This window comes from Pipistrellus hanaki (assembly GCF_964339955.1).
Source record: "Pipistrellus hanaki genome assembly, chromosome: 15".
NCBI classification, from domain to species: Eukaryota; Metazoa; Chordata; class Mammalia; order Chiroptera; family Vespertilionidae; genus Pipistrellus; species Pipistrellus hanaki.
This window is the reverse complement of record NC_140517.1, coordinates 31113186-31134628: the sequence shown is the minus strand read 5'-3', so window position 1 is coordinate 31134628 and position 21443 is coordinate 31113186. Positions and strand designations below refer to the sequence as shown.

Sequence of the window (21443 nt, the reverse complement as noted above, 5' to 3'; positions counted from 1 at the left end):
GGCCCCTTCTCTGATTGAGTTCGACACCCCTAGGCTAGCATGTGGCTCATTTCCTCCACAGAGAGATCTTCAGCAGAACTTCTCAGTCCCAACTGTTAAAGCCAGAAGTGCAGGAATGAAGCTCCATTCCGGTGACAGAAGCGAAATGAACGGATCAAGGTCAAAAGCCTCTCGCAGGACACGAAGTAAGGGCAGCCCTGTCTTATGATAAATGGTCTCAAACCCCACCTTGCCACATACTCCACATGACAGCCAACTACGGCCATCCCAAAAGTCCCGCTTTTTGGGGGGCGGGGGGGGAGAGAAGGGGGAGACAGACACAAAGACACAAACCAATCCCGCACCCTTCCCGACCCTCGTACTGCGCGCGCACACCGTGAGCGTCTGGAGGGTCAGATTCCTAGGTTACCACTAGGAGAAGGAGGGATTTGAGGACTCCTGGAGGGACACCAGTATTGAACCGAGATCAAAGTTCTTTTCCAAAGCATCCTGCGGGGCCGGTGGGAAATGTAGTTCAAAGCTGTAAAGGCCCCACGGGGCAGGAGGCGCGCTGAGGCGGGAGCGCGCCGCTCCGCAGGGCGCTAGGGGGCAGAGTGCGCAGGCGCAGACTGGCGGTCGGAGGTGACGGCGGCGCCCGCGGGCCGGAGGCGGCGGGTGGTGGCTGGCACGGTAACGCCAGGAGGGGGGTGGGAACCTGGGCTGGGGAAAGCGGGAAAGGAAAAGGGAACCTAGGTTAAGAAAGCCGGGAAGGAAAGCGCGAGTCCTGGCCCTTGAGAGAGCGAGAGTGGAAGCGAGAATCTAGGCAGAGGAAGGAACCGGGAGCCCAGGCCAGGAACGCCGAGGAGGGAACCGGGAGCCCGCCCGGCCGCGGTCCAGGCGGGAGAGGGCCGAAGAGGGAACTGGAAGCCCAGGCGGGTCTGAGCTCAGCGTGGGCGGGAACCGTGTTTGTCCGTCACCCCCCACGCCTCACCCGGGTCTGAGGAAACCCCAGAGAGCGCGCGGCCCGGCACACGCGGGGGTTCCGTTTGTGTAGTTTTTTGTTCCCGTCCGTGTGTGTATTTGGGCAAGTGTTACTTCGGTGACGTTGTGACACCGATTGGTTGCGAAAGTGAGAGGTTCTCTAATTTTTAAAATAGGTGCGAGTCGATTTGTGTTTTAAGACTGTATGCGATTTTGGAGAGACGACAGTAAAGGGCTTGTGAGATTTTGCTACTTTGTGAATAACCCTGAGATTATGCATGACGTGTCTGTGATATTGTAGTGAGTGCTATAACTGTAAGTATGTCTACTTTTTGAAGTATTTTGTGTGCACAGATCGCGGCTAATATGAATGTGGCTTATAGTGTAACTAGATGGAACGCTTGAGAATTGGGTGCATGATTATAGTTAAATATGTATTGTTTAGATTATCCGAATATTGGTTATTTTATATGCCTGTAGACTTTGACTCTGGAATTTAAACAAGTGAAAAAAAATAGAGATTTTTTAAATGGAGAGATGAGATAAAATTAAAATAATTTTCAGATGGCAGGATAGTATATTGGGAAACCCTGTATTGACTGATGACTAATATGTTGAAACCAGAGGCTGGTTACACCAATTAGTGCACCAGTGGGGTCCCTGGGCCTGGCCTGCACCCTCTCACAATCCCGAATTCCACCACCCCTCCTCATCATCTGGGGAGTAAGGACCAGGGAGTGTCTGGCTGAGTCCCAATCCTCAGGACCCCAGCAGCAAGCTAACTTACCCTTCCCAGCCTCTACCCCCTAGTGGTCAGTGTGCGCCATAGCTACCGATGGAGATGTAGCTTGGTGGCTTAGACTTTTATATATGTAGATAGATGAGTAGACCCAGAACTGACACTCTCAGAATTTCCATTTGGGTGTTTTTTGTTTTTTTTTTCCCCTTCCTGCTGTTGCTGCTGCTGGATGAATTCCTGGGAAGATTTAATAATTTCTTCAGTCATTCTGAAGACAATAAAAAATCTGTTTAAGCATCAGTCCCATCTTACAATAGTCATTTAGCTAAGTAAAACATTCATTGCAGAAATTAATACTTCAAAACTTGTTTTAAAAGCAGAAAACTGTCCCTCCTGCTGGAAACCTGCAATCTTCTCTAATTCCTCAACCTCTATTTTGTCTCCTCTTTACTCCTTCTAGGTGGTTAGTCTCCAGTTAGAATGGATTGGAAGCTGGAAAAGGGAAGCGAAGTCAGAAGTAGGGACAGGAAGAAGCTGGTACCTGTTATGCTATACTGTATTTTCCGGTGTATAAGATGACACTGTGTTCTAGTAAAAAGCCTGCTCAGATTGGCCAGAGTCAGAGAGGCAGTCTATTAAAAAAAAGAACTGGTGTTGCCTCGGAAGTGGGGGGTAGTCTTATACAGCGAATATAGGCCTAAACCTATGTTTTAACTGTAAAATTAGGGGGTCGTCTTATACGCTGGAAAATACGGTAATTTAGTGTAAGTCATCTCTTACCTTCTGGGAGAACCCACTGCTGGGAACTTCCAGATATACTTTTATTCTCATGTGCACAGCCACTTCTTCAGCTGCCTCCCCATTACTCTCCTCTGGATATGCAGTGGCCCATCTGCTCTGGTGGGGCTTGTCTCTCCAGTCAGTCCTCTTGGATACGAGGATCCAAACCAACACAGGCAGGCTCATGCATGGGTTCCTTACCTAGAGCTCAGGTGAGAATTAGCTACGTAAGTCACTTTGCCCTCCTAAATCCTGGAAACATGAACAAGTTCCCTGCACATTTTCTCATCACTTTGGTTCCCAGTAGCATCAGGATGTGAGAGGCCCCTTTGTATGTTATCAGGAAGGGAGAAACACCCACTTTTCTTACCCCTGGAAAACTGTTCTAAAAATAATTTACTCCCTTATCCCAGCTTTTCCAGCCAGTTGAAGTCGGGTTAAATTAATGGTAGAAAAACTATAGTCAGCTGCTTTACAAGACAGTATTTTAGAATGAGGGATACTTGTTTCACTCACCATCTTGGGGGCATCCGCTGAAACTGAGGAAGAAGATTTCTGAGTTACCATCCTGTTAAAAATTAACACTGACAACAATTAGAAAACTCGGAGGCTTACTGTGGGGAAGAAACATTAGCAAGGCATAGATGTGTGTGTGTGTGTGTGTGTGTGTGTGTGTGTGCGCGCGCGCACGCGCGTGTAGCTGCATAGACATATAATAGATATAGATATATCTGAAAACATGAAAGTGACAAGTGGCTATCAAAAATATGAGATATAAAGGATTGCATGAGGTGTTCAAATTTTTAAAAAATATTCCTAAGAGACTTAAAAATAAGACAAGTAAAAGCACAGGAAGACACATATGATAAAATGTCCAAACTCCCAAACATTTCATGCAGCTCCATTAAAATTTCAGTAAAATTTTGAACTTTCTAAACAAGCCAGAAATTCTAAAAGAGAAAAATAATGAAGAGGGAAGTATTTAAATGTGTTTTAAAATTGTAATAACTGCAAAGTGATCTTGGCAATTATGAACACATCAGTGGAACTAAATATAAACTCCAGATCTAGTCACATACATAAAAGCAATAAAGTATATGATAAAGATAGCAGTTTTCAGTGAGTGGAGGAAATACAGGTTATTATATAACCAGATGGTCCATAGTCTTTTTTTTTTTTTTAAGTTATTTTTGTGTGGGGAAAACACAAAGTCGAGTGAGAAAGTATAAAAAATTACTTTAATTGCAGGATTAATTTCCATCTTTTAAAAGAGATCTAATATCAATCTAGAAAATAAAAATGACCTAATAGAAAAGTGAAAGAATTTTAAGAAAGAAGAAACTAAAGATGGTTTTAAACTTATGAAAAGAATTTTAACCTTCTCTCATAGTAAGAAAAATAAAAACTAGAAGCACAATTTATATCTGTTAGATAGGCAAGCATTAAGAAGTTTGTATCAGCAGTATTTATCAGGAGTAACATATTCTCATATATTGCTGGTGACAGTAAATGGTAGAGCCTTAATGGAGAGCAGCTTGGAAGTAGTTAATATACAGTAGGCTACTTAGGCAAGAAAAGAAGGTGCTGGAGGGGAGGGGAGCTTTCCCAAAATTTAGCCTATTGCCCCAATAGCCTGTATCTCTGACTTTGGGGGTAAAATAAGAGTTGTCTAGCTCATCTCTCCGCCCCCATACTGTTTATGTGGGATGTTCTCAGTTGACAAGGGCCAAACAAGGGAAATGGAGGCAATTTTAATTTAGCTGTAAGTATGTATGTGGTGAAATATGGCATCTTTTCATCTTGGCTTTGCCTTCTTAGGAACCACCCCTTTTCCAAAGAGGATCCCAAAGGAAGACAGGTTTCTCTTGCAAATCTGAAAACCATGGCTCAGGTGAGATGATGGTTTCTCTCTGAAGTAGTTTTTTTTGTTTTGTGTTTGAAGGATATTTGAGCCTTTGTGGGATTTTTTGTTTGTTTTGTTTTAAATCCTTCTGCCTGTTTCTCCCTTAAGAGAAGTGTTTCTCATTTCTTTCCATATTGGCCAGATAAACATTTATCTTCTACAAGTGCTTCTTCTAATTTTAACCAGTGATTATACATTAAGAGGGTATATCATTCAACATCTTTCTCAGTCTTCACCCAGAAGCATTGCTGGGATTAAAATGCAATTCCTCAAATTAAATGAGAATAACCCTTGCAGGGGTTGCTAAATGGATAGAGTATTGCCCACATGCCAAAGGGTCATGTGTTTGATTCCTGGTCAAGGACACATATCTGGGTTGTAGGTTCTATCCAGGCCCAGGTCAGAGAGCACCTGGGCTAGAGAGCATGCAGAAGGCAGCCAATCTGTATATCTCACATTGATGTTTCTCTCTCCCTCTCCCGCTCCCTCTCCCTATCTCCCTTCCTCTCTTCCTCTTTTCCTCCCACCCTTCCATTCTCTCTAAAAAGCAATGGACAAAATATACTTGGGTATATTATACTCAGACAGAGGGGGGCACATGGAGGCCTGAGGGCTCAGAGGTCAACTGGGACCTGCCCTTCCATGCCAGACACTCCCGCTTCGATTGCCATCCAGGCCTAGGGACTGCACCCATACATGAATTTTATGCACTGGGCCTTCAGTAAATAAATAAATGAGAATATATTACTGCACAACCTGTCTTGCTTAGATAAGACAGTCAAGATGGATATGGAATTGATTGTGATTATTAAATGACAGGAAATCCTATCTTGAGGCTTTGAGAATCTGTGCTTGACAAATTATACACAGAATTGAGATTCCTGTATTTCTGCTCTTTGATCCTTGAAGTTTGCTTATGGGTGCTAACAATTCCTAAAATGTGTGGCCTGCCAAAAATACTCCCCAGGATGTTAATGATGTTATAGATTTATTTCTATTTTAAAATTTCTTCTATTTCTATATGCAGATGAAGGAGAGGTAATTGTATGTGATTAGGTCACCTACTGAACTGGAATTGTAACTCTTGACATATTCTGCCCTTAATTTCAAAGAGAATAGTCTTGTTGTTTTCTTTCAGAACATTTATCTTTTTATGTGGATCTAGTAAATACTGGTGTTGCCCAGATTCTGTATTGGTTCGCTTTTCTTTACAGTTCTCTGTCCCTAGTCACAATCCACTACTGTTACTCTAATGATGCTTAATTAATTTCAATTGAAAACTGCTATTCTGAGTGTCAAAACTATATTCAATCTCCAAATAGATATCACCATTACCTGCATGTGCCACATATACTTTAGGCACATACCCAAGATTTATTTATTAACTCCTGCCCATTCTATTTTGTTTCTCGCCTAGTCTGCTTATGGCACCAGCCCACCTACTAATACAGCTAACTTGAATTAGATGTATCACTTCTACTGCAAAACCATTTAATGTTGAATCTTATTCCTTCACTAGAGGCCCGGTGCACGAATTCATGCACCAATGGGGTCCCTTATCCTGGCCTGCAGGATCAGGCTGAAACCAGCTCTCTCACATCCTCTGAGGGCTCCTGGATTGCGAGAGGGCACAGGCCAGGCCAAGGGACCCCACCGGTGCATGGTGCATAATTGGACCCAGGGAGGGATGCAGGAGGTTGGCCAGCTGGGGAGGGGCAGAGGGTTGGTTCCAGGGCATGTCCAGCCCATCTCACTCAGTCCTGATTGGCTGGACCCTAGCAGCAAGCTAACCTACAGGTCAGAGCATCTGCCCCCTGGTGGTCAGGGCACATAATAGCGACTGGTTGATGGGTCAGCTGTCTGCCCCCTGGTGGTCAATGCACATCACAGCAAGTGGTTGAGCAGCCTTAGCATATCATTAGCATAGTATGCTTTGATTGGTTGAACTGGACAACTGGACACTTAGCATATTTGGCTTTTATTATATAGGATAGGATTACCATTGATGTATATTTATTTGGGTGCCTCTTTCATAGCAGTCACTTGTCTTTCCATTTAACACCTTTGCTCCTTCTCCAGTCTTTTAAGCTCTCATTACAGTACTCACAAATCTTTGTGTTTAACTTTTTTTTTCATTGTGACAAACCATAAAATTACCATTTTAAATGTATAACTCAGTGCCATTAATTCACATTGATGTATAGCCAGCACCACTATATCCAGAACTTTTTAAAATTTTTATTTTATTAATTACAATTGATGTTCAATATTATTTTATATTAGTTTTAGGTGTACAGCATAATGCTTAGGAAATTATATAATTTTGAGTTCATTCTTAATATTGTGTAAGAAGGTGATATTTCTTTTTTTTTGCAGGTATTTGTCCAATTTCCCAAAACTGATTACTAAAGAGACTGTCTTTATTACCCCATTGTATAGTCTAGACTTCTTTGTCATAGCTTAACCGACTATATACATATGGATTTATTTCTGAGCTCTTTATTCTTTCCATTGATCTATTTATCTGGTTTTATAGCAGTACCATGCCATTTTGATTACTATAGTCTTGTAGAATAGTTTATATTAGGTAGCCTGATATACCCAAATTTGTTCTTCTTTCTTAAGATTACTGAGGTGTCATTTTTGGTTCCATATGAATTTGTTCTAGTTCTTTAAAAAATGCATTGGCATTTTTATAGTCTTTGCATTGAATGTATAGATTGCTTTGGATAATATGGACATTTAACCCATGTTACTTTTTCTTTCCATGAGCAGAGTAGATGTATATCTTCAGTTTCTTCCTTCAATGTCTTATAATTTTATGCATATAGGTCTTTTATCGCCTTGGTTAAATGTATTGCTAGGTATTTTATGTTTTGATGCAATTGTAAATGGAATTGTTTTTCATTTTTCTTTTTGATAGTTTATTATTGGCATATAAAATTCAACTGATTTCTGAATAATAATTTTGTATCCTGCTACTTTACTGAATTCATTTATCAGTTCTAGTAGTTTTATAGTGGAATCCTTAAGATCCTCTCTCTATAGTATCTTATTGGCAAATAATGACCTTTATGTCTTTCTTTCTCATTTGATGCCTTTTATTTATTTTTTCTGGCCTGATTGCTGTGGCTAGGATTTCTAACACTATGTTGAATAACAGTGGTAAACTGGACATTCCTGTCTTGTTCTTGATCTTAAGGAAAATACTTTTAGCTTTTCCCTGTTGAGAATAATGTTAGCTGTGGATTTGTCATATGTGGCATTTATTATGTTGAGCTACATTCCCTCTATTCCCCCTTTGCTGAGAGTTTTTATCCAGAAATGGATGCTGGATTTTGTCTAATGCTTTTTCTGCATCTATTCATATTAATATGATTTTTGTTTATGTGTTTTATTATGTTAACTGAGTTTGTTTATGTGGCTAATCACGTTGACTGATTTGCAGATTTTGAACCATCCCTGCATCCCCAGAATATATCCCACTTAATCATGCTGTATTATCTTCTTAATGTATTGTTAATATTTTGTTGAAGATTTTTGCATCTATGTTCATCAGTATATTGGCCTATAACTTTCTTTTTTTTGTAATGTCTTTGTCTGGTTTTAGAATCAGGGTGATGCTAGCCTCATAAAATGAGTTTAGGTGCCTTTTCTCCTCTTGAATTTTTTTGATTACCTTGGGAACAATAGGTGTTAATTATTCTTTGAATGTTTGGTAAAAGCCAATCCAGGGCTTTGTTTGTTGAGACTTTTTTTTTATTGCTAATTTGATTTTGTTGGTCATAATCAGTCTGTTCAGATTTTCTGTTTCTTCAGTCTTAAAAGATTCTATGTTTCTAGGAACTTATTCATAGCTTCCAGATTGTCCAGTTTGTTGGCATATAATTATGTTGGCTAGGATTTTCTTATAATCCTTTGTATTCCTGTGTTTTAAGCTGTCACTTTTCTTTCATTTCTGACTATATGTATTGGGATCCTCTTCTTTTTGTTTTGATGAGTCTAGTTAAAGGTTTATTAGTCTTGTGGATCTTTTCAAACTGGAATTGTTAACTCTTGAAATATGTTTTCAAAGAACCAGCTCTTGGTTTCTTTGATCTTTGTATTGTTTGTTTTTTAAACTACATGCTTCATTTTATTTCCATTCTGATCTTTATTATTTCCTTCTTTCTACTCACTTTGAGCCTTATTTGTTACAGTTTTTTCCTAGTTCTTTTAGGTGTAAGGTTAGATTATTTACTTGAGATGTTTCTTGTTTCTTGAGGTAGGCCTGACTTACTAGGAAATTCCCTCTTAGGATTGCTTTTGCTGTGTCCCAGAGATTTGGGGTTTTTGTGTTTTCATTTCACTTGTCTAAAGGTATCTTTTAATTTCTTCCAGGATCTCATTGTTATTTGTTGCTTAGTAGCATGTTATTTAACCATCACGTGTTTGTGTGTGTGTGTGTGTTGTTGTTGTTGTTGTTGTTGTTTTCCTGAAATTAATTTCTAGTTTCATACCATTGTCATCATAAAAGATGCTTTAGCCCTGACTAGTTTGGCTCAGTGGATAGAGCATCAGCCTGCAGACTGAAGAGTCCCAGGTTCGATTCCAGTCAGGGATATGTACCTTGGTTGTGGGCATATCCCCAATAGGGGGTGTGTAAGAGGCAGCTGATTGATGTTTCTAACTCTTTATCCCTCTCTCTGTAAAGAATCAATAAGATATATATATATATATATATATATATATATATATATATATATATACACATATACATATATATATATATATATATTAAAGATGCTTTATATTATTTCAGTCTTCTTAAATTTGTTGAATCTTGTTTTGTGGCATAGTATGTTCCAAGTGCACTTAAAAAGAATGTATATTTTGCTGCTTTGGGGTGAAATATTTAAATATCAATTAAATCTACCTGGTCTAACGTGTCATTTAAGGCAGCTTGTTGGTAGTCTGTCTGGAAGATCTATTTATTGATGTTGATATGGTGTTAAAGTTTTTCATTTTTTAACTTGGAGTTTGAGTTTATCTTCAATAACAGTCAAATAAGAGCTATTTTGTGCTTCTCCGAGCAGACCTGGAAACCAACCCTTATTTTTTTATTCAACTTTATTGAGATATAATTTACATACAATGAAAATCACCATTTTAAGTGTAGAGTTCGTGAACTTAGAAAAATATATAGATCAATATAATCACTACAACAGTCAAGATTACAACATTCCCATTACTCCAAAAAGTTCCCTCATGCACCAATACATCCAGTTGCTCCACTGCCACTCCAAGGCTTCAGTAATCCTATATCTGCTTCTGCCATAAATTAGTTTTGTCTCTTCTCAAATTTCATATAATTGGAATAATAGATTATGTGCTTTTCGAGGGATTGACCTATTTAACTCAACATAATGTTTTTCAAATTCATTCATTTGTTGTGTATATGAGAATATTCCTTGTATTGCTGAATTCCAGTATATGAATGAATAATATACCACAATTTGTTTATTCCACTCACTTTTTTTTTTTTTTTTTTTTTTATTGATTTTGTACAGAGAGGAAGGGAGAGAGATAGAGAGTTAGAAACATCGATGAGAGAGAGTCATCGATCGGCTGCCTCTTGCACACCCCCCACTGGGGATATGCCCGAAACCAAGGTACATGCCCTTGACCGGAATCGAACCCGGGTCCCTTCAGTCCCCAAGCTGACGCTCTATCCATTGAGCCAAACCGGTTTCGGCTCCACTCACTTTTTGGTAGACATATTTTCCCCACTTTTTTACTATAATGAATGACACTTCTATGAACATTTCCAAAGATATTCTTTGCATGGACTATATTTCCATTTCTTTTGGGTAAATACCTAGTTGTGGAATTAGTGAGTTGTATGACAAATGTATGCTTATCTTTATAAGAAACTGTTAAATTGTTATGCAAGGTTGTGATACTTCACATTCCCACCAGTGTTGTATGAGATTTACAGTAGCTTCATAGCCTCACCAACACATGGCATGGCCACTTCATAACTTTATTAGTCATCCTTGTAAATGTGTAATGGTGTTTCATTATTGTTTTAATTTTCATTTCCCTGATATGAAAATGGTGAGCATTTTTCTGTTATTTATATAATCTGAGTTCAGAACTTTTGCAACTTTTGAGTGGATTGGTTGTTTTCTTATTCTTCTGTTTTCAGAGTTCTTTATACAAGTCTTTTGTCTGATAAAAGAACTCTGAATATCTTTTCTTAGTCTATGATTTGATTTTTTATTTTCTTAGTGGTGTCTTTCAGAGCTGAAGTTTTTAATTTTAACGAAGCCCAGTGTAACAGGTGTTTTTGTTTTTGTTTTTAATTTTATGATTCATGCTTTTAGATTTTTCTTTTAAGTGTATAATCTATTTCAACTTAATCCTTTTGGGCCGAAACCGGTTTGGCTCAATGGATAGAGCAGTGATTCCCAAAGTGGTCTATATCGACCCCCAGGGGTCTATGACAACCTGCAAGGGGTCTACGTCAGCGAAAAAAAAATTTGGGGGTCCATGAAATGAAAATGGGGGTCCACGATAGTGGATCTCAACATACACTGATAGTACCTATTTACTTACATCATATTATCTTATAATATAAAAACATATAAATTATTTATAAAAGTACCTATGAAGTAAAAAATTTATTATATATGTTTATAAAATTGTGTAAGTTCTAGGATAAAAACCTGCACATAATGATATACCAGTATCATCTTGTTACAAGCATACGCGCAGTAAACATTCTTGCCAATTTTTGTCTCAAAGCTTCGCGAACTTGCACCGACTTGTTCAATTCGTCACTCTATAAATATGAATGTGAGCAAAATACGTTCATTCGTTTCCTGAATCTTGAATAGGAAAGTGCTAAGAAAATATTTAAAAAAATATAAACTGGTAGTTTATCATACAAATTATAGTGAATCAGTGTTATTTTGTTTGAGAATGCCGGAGAAAAGTAGGTACATTATTTTTTATTAAATTTTAACACTAAACTTCACTACAGTTAGAAATTTACAAAAAAATCAATATCAGGTAAGTAGGGGGTCTACCCAAAACTGAAAAACATGGCAAGGGGTCTACGGCACAAACAAGTTTGGGAACCTCTGGGATAGAGCATCGGCTTGGGGACTGAAAGGTCCCAGGTTCGATTCCGGTCAAGGGCATGTACCTTGGTTGTGGTCATGTACCTTGGTTGTGGGCATATCCCCAGTAGGGAGTGTGCAAGAGGCAGCTGATCGATGATTCTCTCATCGATGTTTCTAACTCTCTTTCTCTCTCCCTTTACAAAATCAATAAAATATATTAAAAAAAAACTCAACTTAATCCTTTTGTATGCTTGTAAGGTAGAATTGAAGTTCCTCATTTTTAATGTATTTTTTAATTAATTTCAGAGAGAAAGGGACAGGGACAGGGAGAGAATCATTGATCAGCTGTCTCCTGCACACCTCACACTGTGGATCAAGCCCACAACCTGGGAATATGCTGAGACCAGAAATCGAGCTGTGACCTCCCACAGAGCCATGCTGGTGGTCTGATTTATCTAGTTACTAGAGGCCCGGTGCACAAAATTCATACATGGGGGGGTGTCCCTCAGCCTAGCCTGCACCCTCTCCAATCTGGGACCCCTCGAGGGATGTCCGACTAAACTGGCTGTTGGACATCCCTCTCACAATCCAGGACTGCTGGCTCCCAACTGCTCGCCTGACTGCTTTCCTGATTGCCCCTAACCGCTTCTGCCTGCCAGCCTGATCATCCCCTAACCACTCCCCTACCAGCCTGATTGATGCATAACTGCTCCCCTGCCTGCCTGTTTGCCCCTAATTGCCCTCCCCTGCAGGCCTGGTCACCCCTAACTGCCCTCCCCTGCAGGCCTGATCGCCCACAACTGCCCTCCCTTACAGGCCTAGTCCCTCCCAACTGCCCTCTCCTGCTGGCCATCTTGTGGTGGCCAGTTTGTGTCCACATGGGAGCAGGATCTTTGACCACATGGGGGCAGCCATATTGTGTGTTGGAGTGATGGTCAATCTGCATATTACTCTTTTATTAAATAGGATAGGATAGAGGCCTGGTGCACAGGTGGGGACCAATTGGTTTTCCCTGAAGGGTGTCCTGGATCAGATTGGGGGTTCCCTTGGGGAATGGGGTGGCCTGGGCAAGAGGCCTGTGGTGGTGCAGGCCAGCAATGCCCCCTATTGACCCAAGCAGAGGCCCTGGTATCTGGGGTTTATTTATCTTCTACAATTGAAACTTTGTAGCCTGGAGCGGAGCCAAGCCTTCTGCTTGCTCCGTGGCGGCAGCCATTTCTATTGGGACTTATGTGCCTTCTATAATTGAAACTTTGTAGTCTTGAGTGGACACCTAGGCCAGCAAGGGCAGGCGGAAAGCTTGGCTCCTCTGTTGCCAGGGAAACGCCTCCCTCATGCTTTCTGTGGCTGTAGCCATTTTGGTTGGGTTTATTTGCATACTTGCTCTGATTGGTTGGTGGGTGTGGTTGGTGGGCCTGACTTGTGGAGCAGAGTGATGGCTAATTTACATATTACTCTTTTATAATGTAGAATACTTATTTATTGCCATTTTTATCATTAAAAAATTTTTTTATTGATTTCAGAGAGGAAGGAAAAGAGAGAGAGAGAGACAAACATCAGTGATGAAAGAGAGTCATTGACTGGCTGTCTCCTGCATACCCTCTACTGGAGATCAAGCCTGAGACTCCAACATGTGCCCTGACTGATAATTGAACTGTGACCTCTGTTATGCCTAGATTTCAAGATCCCCAAGGACCACCGGGGAGCAGAGTCCGATGTAAAAACAAAAGAGCCTTTATTCAAACTCAAGTCTGGTCTCCCTGTCTCTACCGACGCAGCGGCACAATGCAAAGAGCCCCGGGCTCTGAAAGTGTGGTCTTTTTATAGGTTTTAGGGTTGGGTGGTGGGGTGATGTTTGGACCACTGAGTTGGCTAGTTCTGATTGGTGGGGTGAGGGCCAGGGTCCAGTTACACTGGGTTACTTCCCTCTGTATTTCTATTGGCTGATTTAAGGGTGGTTTGGGTAATTGATACATTTTGTGGTCTTTCTCAGAAAGGGGTTATGTCAGAGACATAGTTATACCAGACAATTATACAGTACAAAACGGAGTCAGTCCTGCTCTGCCCTTGAAAGAAGGCCTACCTGCTGGGAAGGGGCCATGAGAGTGTATCTCAAGGCCTGGACTGGTAACTCTATATAGTCCATGGCCTCTCTGGAAGCATGCTCCAACATTCTCACTCTCTTACAACCTCCTGGTTCATAGGTTGACACTCAACCACTGAGCCACGCTGGCTGAGTGCCATTTTTATTCTTTGTGCCTATGTTTCTATATATATTCTTCTTTCCGAAGTCCCTTTAACATTTCTTAGAATGCTGGTTTGGTGGTACATGACTACTTTAGTCCCTATTTTGGTCTTGGAAGCTCTTTATTTCACCTATTTTTAATGATAGCCTTGCTAACCTTTACCATGTTGGGGACATTTTCTGCCATTATTTCTTCAAATAGGTTTTGTCACTTTCTTATCCTTCTGGTTTTCCTATGATACAGATTTTGTTATATTTGGTATTGTCCCAAAGTTCCCGTACATTGTGGTCCAGCTTTTTAATTATTTATTTCACTTTGCTTCTCTGATTGAGTGAATTTTCTATACACTTTCTTTTAATTCATTGATTTGATTTTCAATTTCCTCTACTGTTTAATCTTCTCAGTGTATTCTTTATTTCTGCTATGTCATTCTTCATTTCCAACTGGTTGGATTTCATAGTTTCTATGTCTTCTTTCATGGTGTTGAGCATCCTTATAACCATTACTGTTAATTCTATATCTGTTAAAATGCTTATCTCCCTTTCATTTAACTTTTCTTCTGAAGAATTCTCTTGCTCTTTCATATAGGGCCTATTTCTTTGTCTCCCCTTTTTGGTTGCCTTTTCATGCCTTTTTTTTTTTTTTTTTTTCTATTTATTAAGCAGGTTATCTATGACTTGCACTACTGTTAGTGTGGTCTTCTGTAGTGGGTGTCTTGGGTGTTAGTTTCCTTGATCTTCTGAGCTGGGTGCTCTAGAAATATCCCTTCTGCTGAAACTGGTTTGGCTCAGTGGAGAGAGCGTCGGCCTGCGGACTGAGGGGTCCTGGGTTCGATTCCGGTCAAGGGCATATACATTGGTTGCGGGCACATTCCCAGTGGTGGGTGTGCAGGAGGCAGCTGGTCGATGTTTCTCTCTCATCGATGTTTCTAGCTTTCTATCCCTCTCCCTTCCTCTCTGTAAAAAATCAATAAAATACCGGATCCAGCTGGCATCACAGGTCCTGGAGGTAGGGCTAGGAGGTTTTAAGAGAAATAAAGACAAAGAGAAAGCGGGACTTCAGGAGGACTGCTAGTCCATGATGAGACTGCAGTAACTATATTAGTTGCAAGCGTACATTTATGAGGCTTTTCTGGGCATTTCTCCAAGTGCCCCTTTCCCAGGACAAGGCCGCTCATCAGCCTCTCAAGACATTCTTGGAAAAGATACATAGAGCAAGTGTCTGGTTAGATATTATTGAGAACAGCCTAGCTGAGAACATCCAGATAAGTCTTGCATCACGCACACTCTCTAACAATGGGGCTATGGTCTGCCCTGTCCTTGGTTGATCCTGAAGGCTTAGGGGAGAGCAGGTAGGTGTCCCTACCCTGCGCTCAATCCCCTGTAGGAGAGCAGGTAGGCGTCCCTACCCTATGCTCCATCCTTGCCCTCGGACCCCACGGAACACGGCTTCCCACAGCTCCCCCTTTTTAATTTATTACAACTCAAGCGGGATGCTGTCCTTCTCTCGATGCAGCTGAAGCAGGCGGATGTCCATGGCTAACTTGTACATTTGCTTACAGATTAATCTTATACAGAAAGGCAACAACATGCATAAAAGTATCAGGAAACTTGCTACTGCAATTATTGCAGGCGAGGCTGGTTATTCCAGTTTCATTATCTAGGCTAATACTAAAATTACCCAGTAACAAAGCATAAGGTTCAGGTACACATGCAGACACGCTCACATTCCAACTGCTCCCCGAGCCACTAATGACTCCCCTTTGTGGCTGCACTGTCACATTCTCCTTCCCGACAGTGATATAGTCCATGGCAGCCACCATTTTCCACAAATCTCTTTGGTAAGTAATATTGTCCATTGTCCAAAGTCCAGTCACCAGGTTCTGGGGGCGAAAGTTGTTATCAGTGTCCGCCCAGTCGCACAGCTTTCCCTGGTACACTGTCACATTACTGTGGCAGGTCCGCTACATTAGTCCCATTTCATTTCTAGATGGCACCAGCCGCAGGCGGTCCAGTTGATCCCTCAGCTGACTTCTAGGCATGGCGCACACACCGCTCGGGTAGCCACCGAGGATTCTCGTCTCCTGTTGGGAAAACACAAACACAGCCTCTCCCCCACATTAGTACTGGATCTGGCCCATGCAATTCCCTCGTCAGTGGATCACTCCAGTATACATCTGGAAAGCGTTTTGGTGTGGGCTCCCAAAACTGCTGAGCCGCTGTCTGGCCATCTTTGTCCATTTGCAAAAAGTTTAAAATAAAGATTATATGATTAAGTAAATTCCTGGGGGTGTGGGTATAATACTCCCCCTTTTTAATTTTAAAAAGCTGATTTTTGAGTTCTTGATGAGCTCGCTCCACAATGCCTTGCCCCTGTGGGTTGTAAGGAATGCCATGTTTAAGGGAGATTCTAAAAGTTGTGCAAAACTGCTGAAATTTTTACTGCAGTAGGTAGGTGCATTATCAGTCTTAATCTGCTGTGGAATACCCAAAATGGAAAAGCAATATAATAAATGATCTATACAATGTTTGGCTCCCTCACCTGTCTGAGGTGATGCTAGGATAAAGTGAGAGAAGGTATCTTTAATTTTAAAAAAATGGCAAAGAAACTTATTCAGTAAAACTTATAGGTTTGATACTTTATCGGTCTGATCTAAAAGCATGGCTTTTGGGAGGAGGTAAGATGGCGGAAGAATAGATGGGCGGATTCTGAGCCCTCTCCCGAAGCAGAAAGAGAGAGCAACTGAGGGTCTTGTGCTGTGAGTGTTTATTGGCAAGCTGGGAGACAGCGAACACCAGAAGAAACTGCTGGGGGGCTGCTGACAGAGGTGCCCCTCACAGGGAAGCACCCACGCGGGCTGTGTCCCTGCCCGGAGCTACCTACTGGCTTGGACGGGGAAACCTCGCCATCTTGAGAGGAAGATAGGATCGTGTCAGAGGCCTGAATATCCACAGCCGCAGCGACCACCAAGCATCTGTGACCCCCAGAACGCGGATCCCAAGCGGCGCGAACACTTGCCCTCACAGGATTGCCCCACTGCTCAGCGAAAAGGTCAGATTTCGCGGGGAGAGGGTGGAGAGCGCTCGCGGCGAAAACAAAAAGCCTGTGCGCACAGAGCGCGCTCCCGGAAGCTGGAGGACAGGGGTGGTGATTACAAGTAGAAGCCCCCGCTGTTGGGCGGTTGTCACCCTTGAAAGTGGACGGGGCTCCTAACAGGGGAGATATCTAAAGAGCAACACATTTGGATCCGGCTCGGAGGGATATCGGAGAGTTGCGGGAGATTGCAGTTGCTCGGACCTGCCCCCTCCCCCCCTCCATAGTTCCAGCTTCAGAGAGGACGGAAAAAAAAAAAAAGCTGGAGAGGCTTTAGAGTCTGGGAAGTCAACCTAGAAACACTGCCCCCAGAGGCTAATTCACAAATTGACTCTAGTGTAATAAAAACAAAGCAAAACCTGCCTAAAAATCAGGACTGGATCATAACAATAGAGGAAGCGAATGACCTTCATTACTGCTAATTTTAATTAAATTTTTAAAATTTTATTATTATTTTTTTTTAATTTTTAAATTTTTGTTTTTTACTTTTGTTTTCATTATTTGCAACGTTTACTCAAGAAACTATTTTTTTTCTTTTTCCTCACTTGATTTTATCTTGATAATTATTACATTGTATATGTAATCAACATTATTACTACTACTAATTTACCTTTTTCATCTTATTTTCTTTTGTTTATTTTTATTATTTTTATTCCATTTGATTATATATATATATATATATATATATATATATATATATTCTTTTTTTAATTTCAGGATTACTGTTCTACAGTCTTTATCTATCCTTCTTTCTCCAACGCTTTATTCTATCTCAACCCTACCTTTATGCCCTCACCCTCTTTCCAATCTTTTCCTTTGATACCCTGTTTATCTTAACCCTTTCCTGCTCTAGATTTCCCCCATTCCATCTGTCTACCCCCTCCTAAAATTTCACCCTACTTGTATATATCTAATTTCCAACTACCTGCTCCAAACCCATTCACACCTCCCTCGCAGTTGTCCTAAAAACAAAAAAACAAAACAAACAAAAAAAAACAGTCTTACTCTCTAACTCTGAAGTTGTATGTTGAATGTTAACTTTACTGAAGTTGTATGCTTTTCTTTTATAAGATTGATTTGCCTATGCTTTTTGTTTGATTGCATGTTTTTGTTAGCTGGGTTCTAGTCACCCTTATTGGTGGTTATTAATATCGCAAACACATTTCGATTCAGTGCCTTGTGTGTTGTACCTGGTTGTGTTGTATTTTGTGCCTTTAAATCAAAGCAGGAGAGAGAGAACTACACAACCAGACATCATAGATCATGGGGAGACCAAAAAACAGCCCGCATATGAAAGAAAAGCAGGCTTCACCAGAAAAGGAAGTAAACGATATAGAGGCAAGCAACCTACCAGAGCAAGAATTCAGAGTAACGATCTTAAGATGGCTAAAAAGAATGGAAGACAAATTTGACAATTTGAGTAAGACCCAAGAGGAAATGAAAAAAACCCAAGAGGAAATGAAGATGACTCAAGATGAAATGAAAAATGACATCGCTACTATGAAGAACTCAATAGATAGCATCAAGAGCAGACTAGAAGAAGCAGAGGATCGCATCAGTGAGCTAGAAGACAAGATGGAAAAAAATACCCAATTAGAGCAGCTTCTAGAAAAAAAAATTAAAAAGCAGGAGGAGAGCCTACGGGAGCTTTGGGACAATGCAAAACAAAACAATATTCGAATAATAGGGGTTCCGGAAGGAAATAAAACCGAGGTAGACATGGAAAATGTATTTCAAGAAATAATGACAGAAAATTTTCCTGAGATAGAGAAGAAAAAACCCACACAAATCCAAGATGCTCGCAGAGTCCCAAGCAAAATGGATCCCAGAAGACCGACGCCAAGACATATTATAATTAAATTGGCAAACACCAATGACAAAGTTAGAATCTTAAAAGCAGCCAGAGAGAGACAGAAAGTTACATATAAAGGAACCCCCATCAGACTAACAACTGATTTCTCAACAGAAACTTATCAGGCCAGAAGGGAATGGGATGAAATATACAAAGTCATGCAAAGAAAGGGTCTGAATCCAAGAATACTGTACCCAGCAAGACTATCAATCAAAATTGAAGGGGAAATCAGGAGCTTCACAGACAAAAAAAAGACTAAAGGAATTTATCTCCACCAAACCAGCAATGCAAGAAATGCTCAAAGGTCTACTGTAAAAATAAATAAATAGGAAGCGAAGAAGGAACACAGGGGTATAGAATAAAAATGGCATCAAATGAGTACCTATCATTAATAACATTAAATGTAAATGGTTTAAATGCTCCAATCAAAAGACATAGGGTAACAGATTGGATAAGAAAACAAGACCCATACATCTGCTGTCTACAAGAAACCCACCTCAGAAAAAGAGATGCACACAGACTGAGGGTGAAGGGATGGAAAAAGGTTTTCCAGGCAAATGGAAATGAAAAGAAAGCTGGGGTAGCAATACTTATATCTGACAAATTAGATCTCAGAGTGAAGGACATAACAAGAGACAATGAAGGCCACTTCATAATACTAAAGGGAGCAATCAAACAAGAAGAAATAACCCTGGTAAATATATATGCACCCAATACGGGAGCACCCAAATACATAAAAAAACTGCTGGAGGACATTAAGGGAGAGATTAACAGCAATACAATCATAGTAGGAGATTTTAATACCCCACTGTCACCCTTCGACAAATCATCCAAACAAAAAATCAGCAAAGAAATATCAATCCTAAATGACTCACTAGACCAGATGGAATTAATTGACATCTTCAGAACATTCCACCCCAAAGCCACAGAATATACATTCTTCTCAAATGCACATGGGACATTCTCAAAGATAGACCACATGTTGGGACATAGGCAAAGTCTCTTCAAATTCAAGAAGATAGAAATCATATCAAGCATCTTCTCAGACCATAATGGCATAAAACTGGAAATTAACTACAATAAAAATAATCCAAAGAAATCAAACACATGGAGACTAAACAGCATGCTATTAAACAAGGACTGGGTTACCAGAGAAATCAAGGAAGAAATTAAAAACATCCTGGAAACAAATGACAATGAAAACACAACAATCCAAAATCTATGGGACACAGCAAAAGCAGTTTTGAGAGGGAAGTTCATATCCTTACAAGCCTATTGCAAAAAACTAGAAAAAAGTGTAACAAATGATCTAACACTACAACTCAAAGAGTTAGAAAAAGAGCAACAAGAAAAGCCCAGTGTAAGTAGAAGGAAGGAAATAACAAAAATCAGAGCACAGATAAACGACATAGAGACCAAAGAAACAATACATAAGATCAACAAAACCAAGAGCTGGTTCTTTGAAAGGATAAACAAGATAGATGGACCTCTAGCCAGACTAACCAAGAAACAAAGAGAGAGGACCCAAATAAACAAAATCAGAAATGAAAGAGGTGAAATAACAACAGACCCCACCGAAATACAACGGATTGTTACAAAATACTATGAACAACTCTACTCCAACAAACTGAACAACCTGGAGGAAATGGACATATTCCTAGAAAAATATAATCTTCCAAAACTCAATCAGGAAGAATCTAAAAATCTCAATAAACCAGTGACTTGGGAAGAAATTGAAACAGTCATCAAAAAGCTTCCAGCAAACAAAAGCCCAGGGCCAGATGGCTTCACAGGCGAGTTTTACCAAACATTCAAGGAAGAACTAAAAACTATCCTCCTCAGACTATTCCAAAAAATCCAAGAGGAAGGAACACTTCCAAATTCCTTCTATGAAGCCAGCATCACCCTAATACCAAAACCAGATAAAGACAACTCAATGAAAGAGAATTACAGACCAATATCCCTCATGAACATAGATGCTAAAATCCTCAACAAAATTCTAGCAAATCGACTCCAGAAGAGCATCACAAAGATCATACACCACGACCAAGTAGGATTTATTCCAGGAATGCAAGGATGGTACAATATCCGCAAATCAATAAACGTGATACATCACATAAACAAATTGAAAGATAAAAATCATATAGTCATATCAATTGATGCAGAAAAAGCATTCGATAAAATCCAACACCCTTTTCTGATAAAAACTCTTAACAAGGTGGGAGTACAAGGATCATACCTCAACATAATAAAAGCTATATATGATAAACCCACAGCCAACATTATACTCAATGGGCAAAAACTAAAACCATTCCCTCTAAGAACAGGAACAAGACAGGGATGCCCACTCTCGCCACTCCTGTTTGACATAGTACTGGAAGTACTAGCCATTGCAATTAGACAAGAGGAGGAAATAAAAGGCATCCAAATTGGAAAAGAAGAAGTAAAGTTATCCTTATTTGCCGATGACATGATATTGTACATAAAAAACCCAAAAGACTCCATTAAAAAACTAATTGACTTAATAAATGAATTTGGTAATGTAGCAGGATACAAAATTAATGCCAAGAAATCCATGGCTTTTCTATACACCAACAGAGAAACTGCAGAAACAGAGACTAAAAAAGCAATTCCATTTACCATCGCACCAAAAAAATTAAGATACCTAGGAATAACTTTAACTAAGGAAGTAAAGGACCTATATGGGGAAAACTACACGACACTGAAAAAAGAGATAGAGGAAGATGTAAGGAGATGGAAGAAC

General features: G+C 40.2%; 1 protein-coding gene across 6 annotated transcripts in view; it reads left to right on the top strand.

Annotated features, from left to right (window-relative positions):
- The first annotated feature begins 283 nt into the window (after window positions 1-283).
- ZNF567 (zinc finger protein 567) overlaps window positions 284-21443 on the top strand; it is a 59048-nt gene continuing 37888 nt past the window's right edge. The window contains exons 1-2 of one of the 6 annotated variants that reach the window (XM_084905196.1): window positions 284-669; window positions 4298-4370. In XM_084905196.1, the coding sequence (XP_084761322.1) occupies window positions 4362-4370 (9 nt within the window). In that variant the 5' untranslated portion in view covers window positions 284-669; window positions 4298-4361. Of the gene's footprint in view, window positions 670-2145; window positions 2692-4297; window positions 4371-21443 lie in introns of those variants that run through there. The other 5 variants (XM_084905199.1, XM_084905198.1, XM_084905197.1 and 2 more) reach the window with 5 other exon arrangements.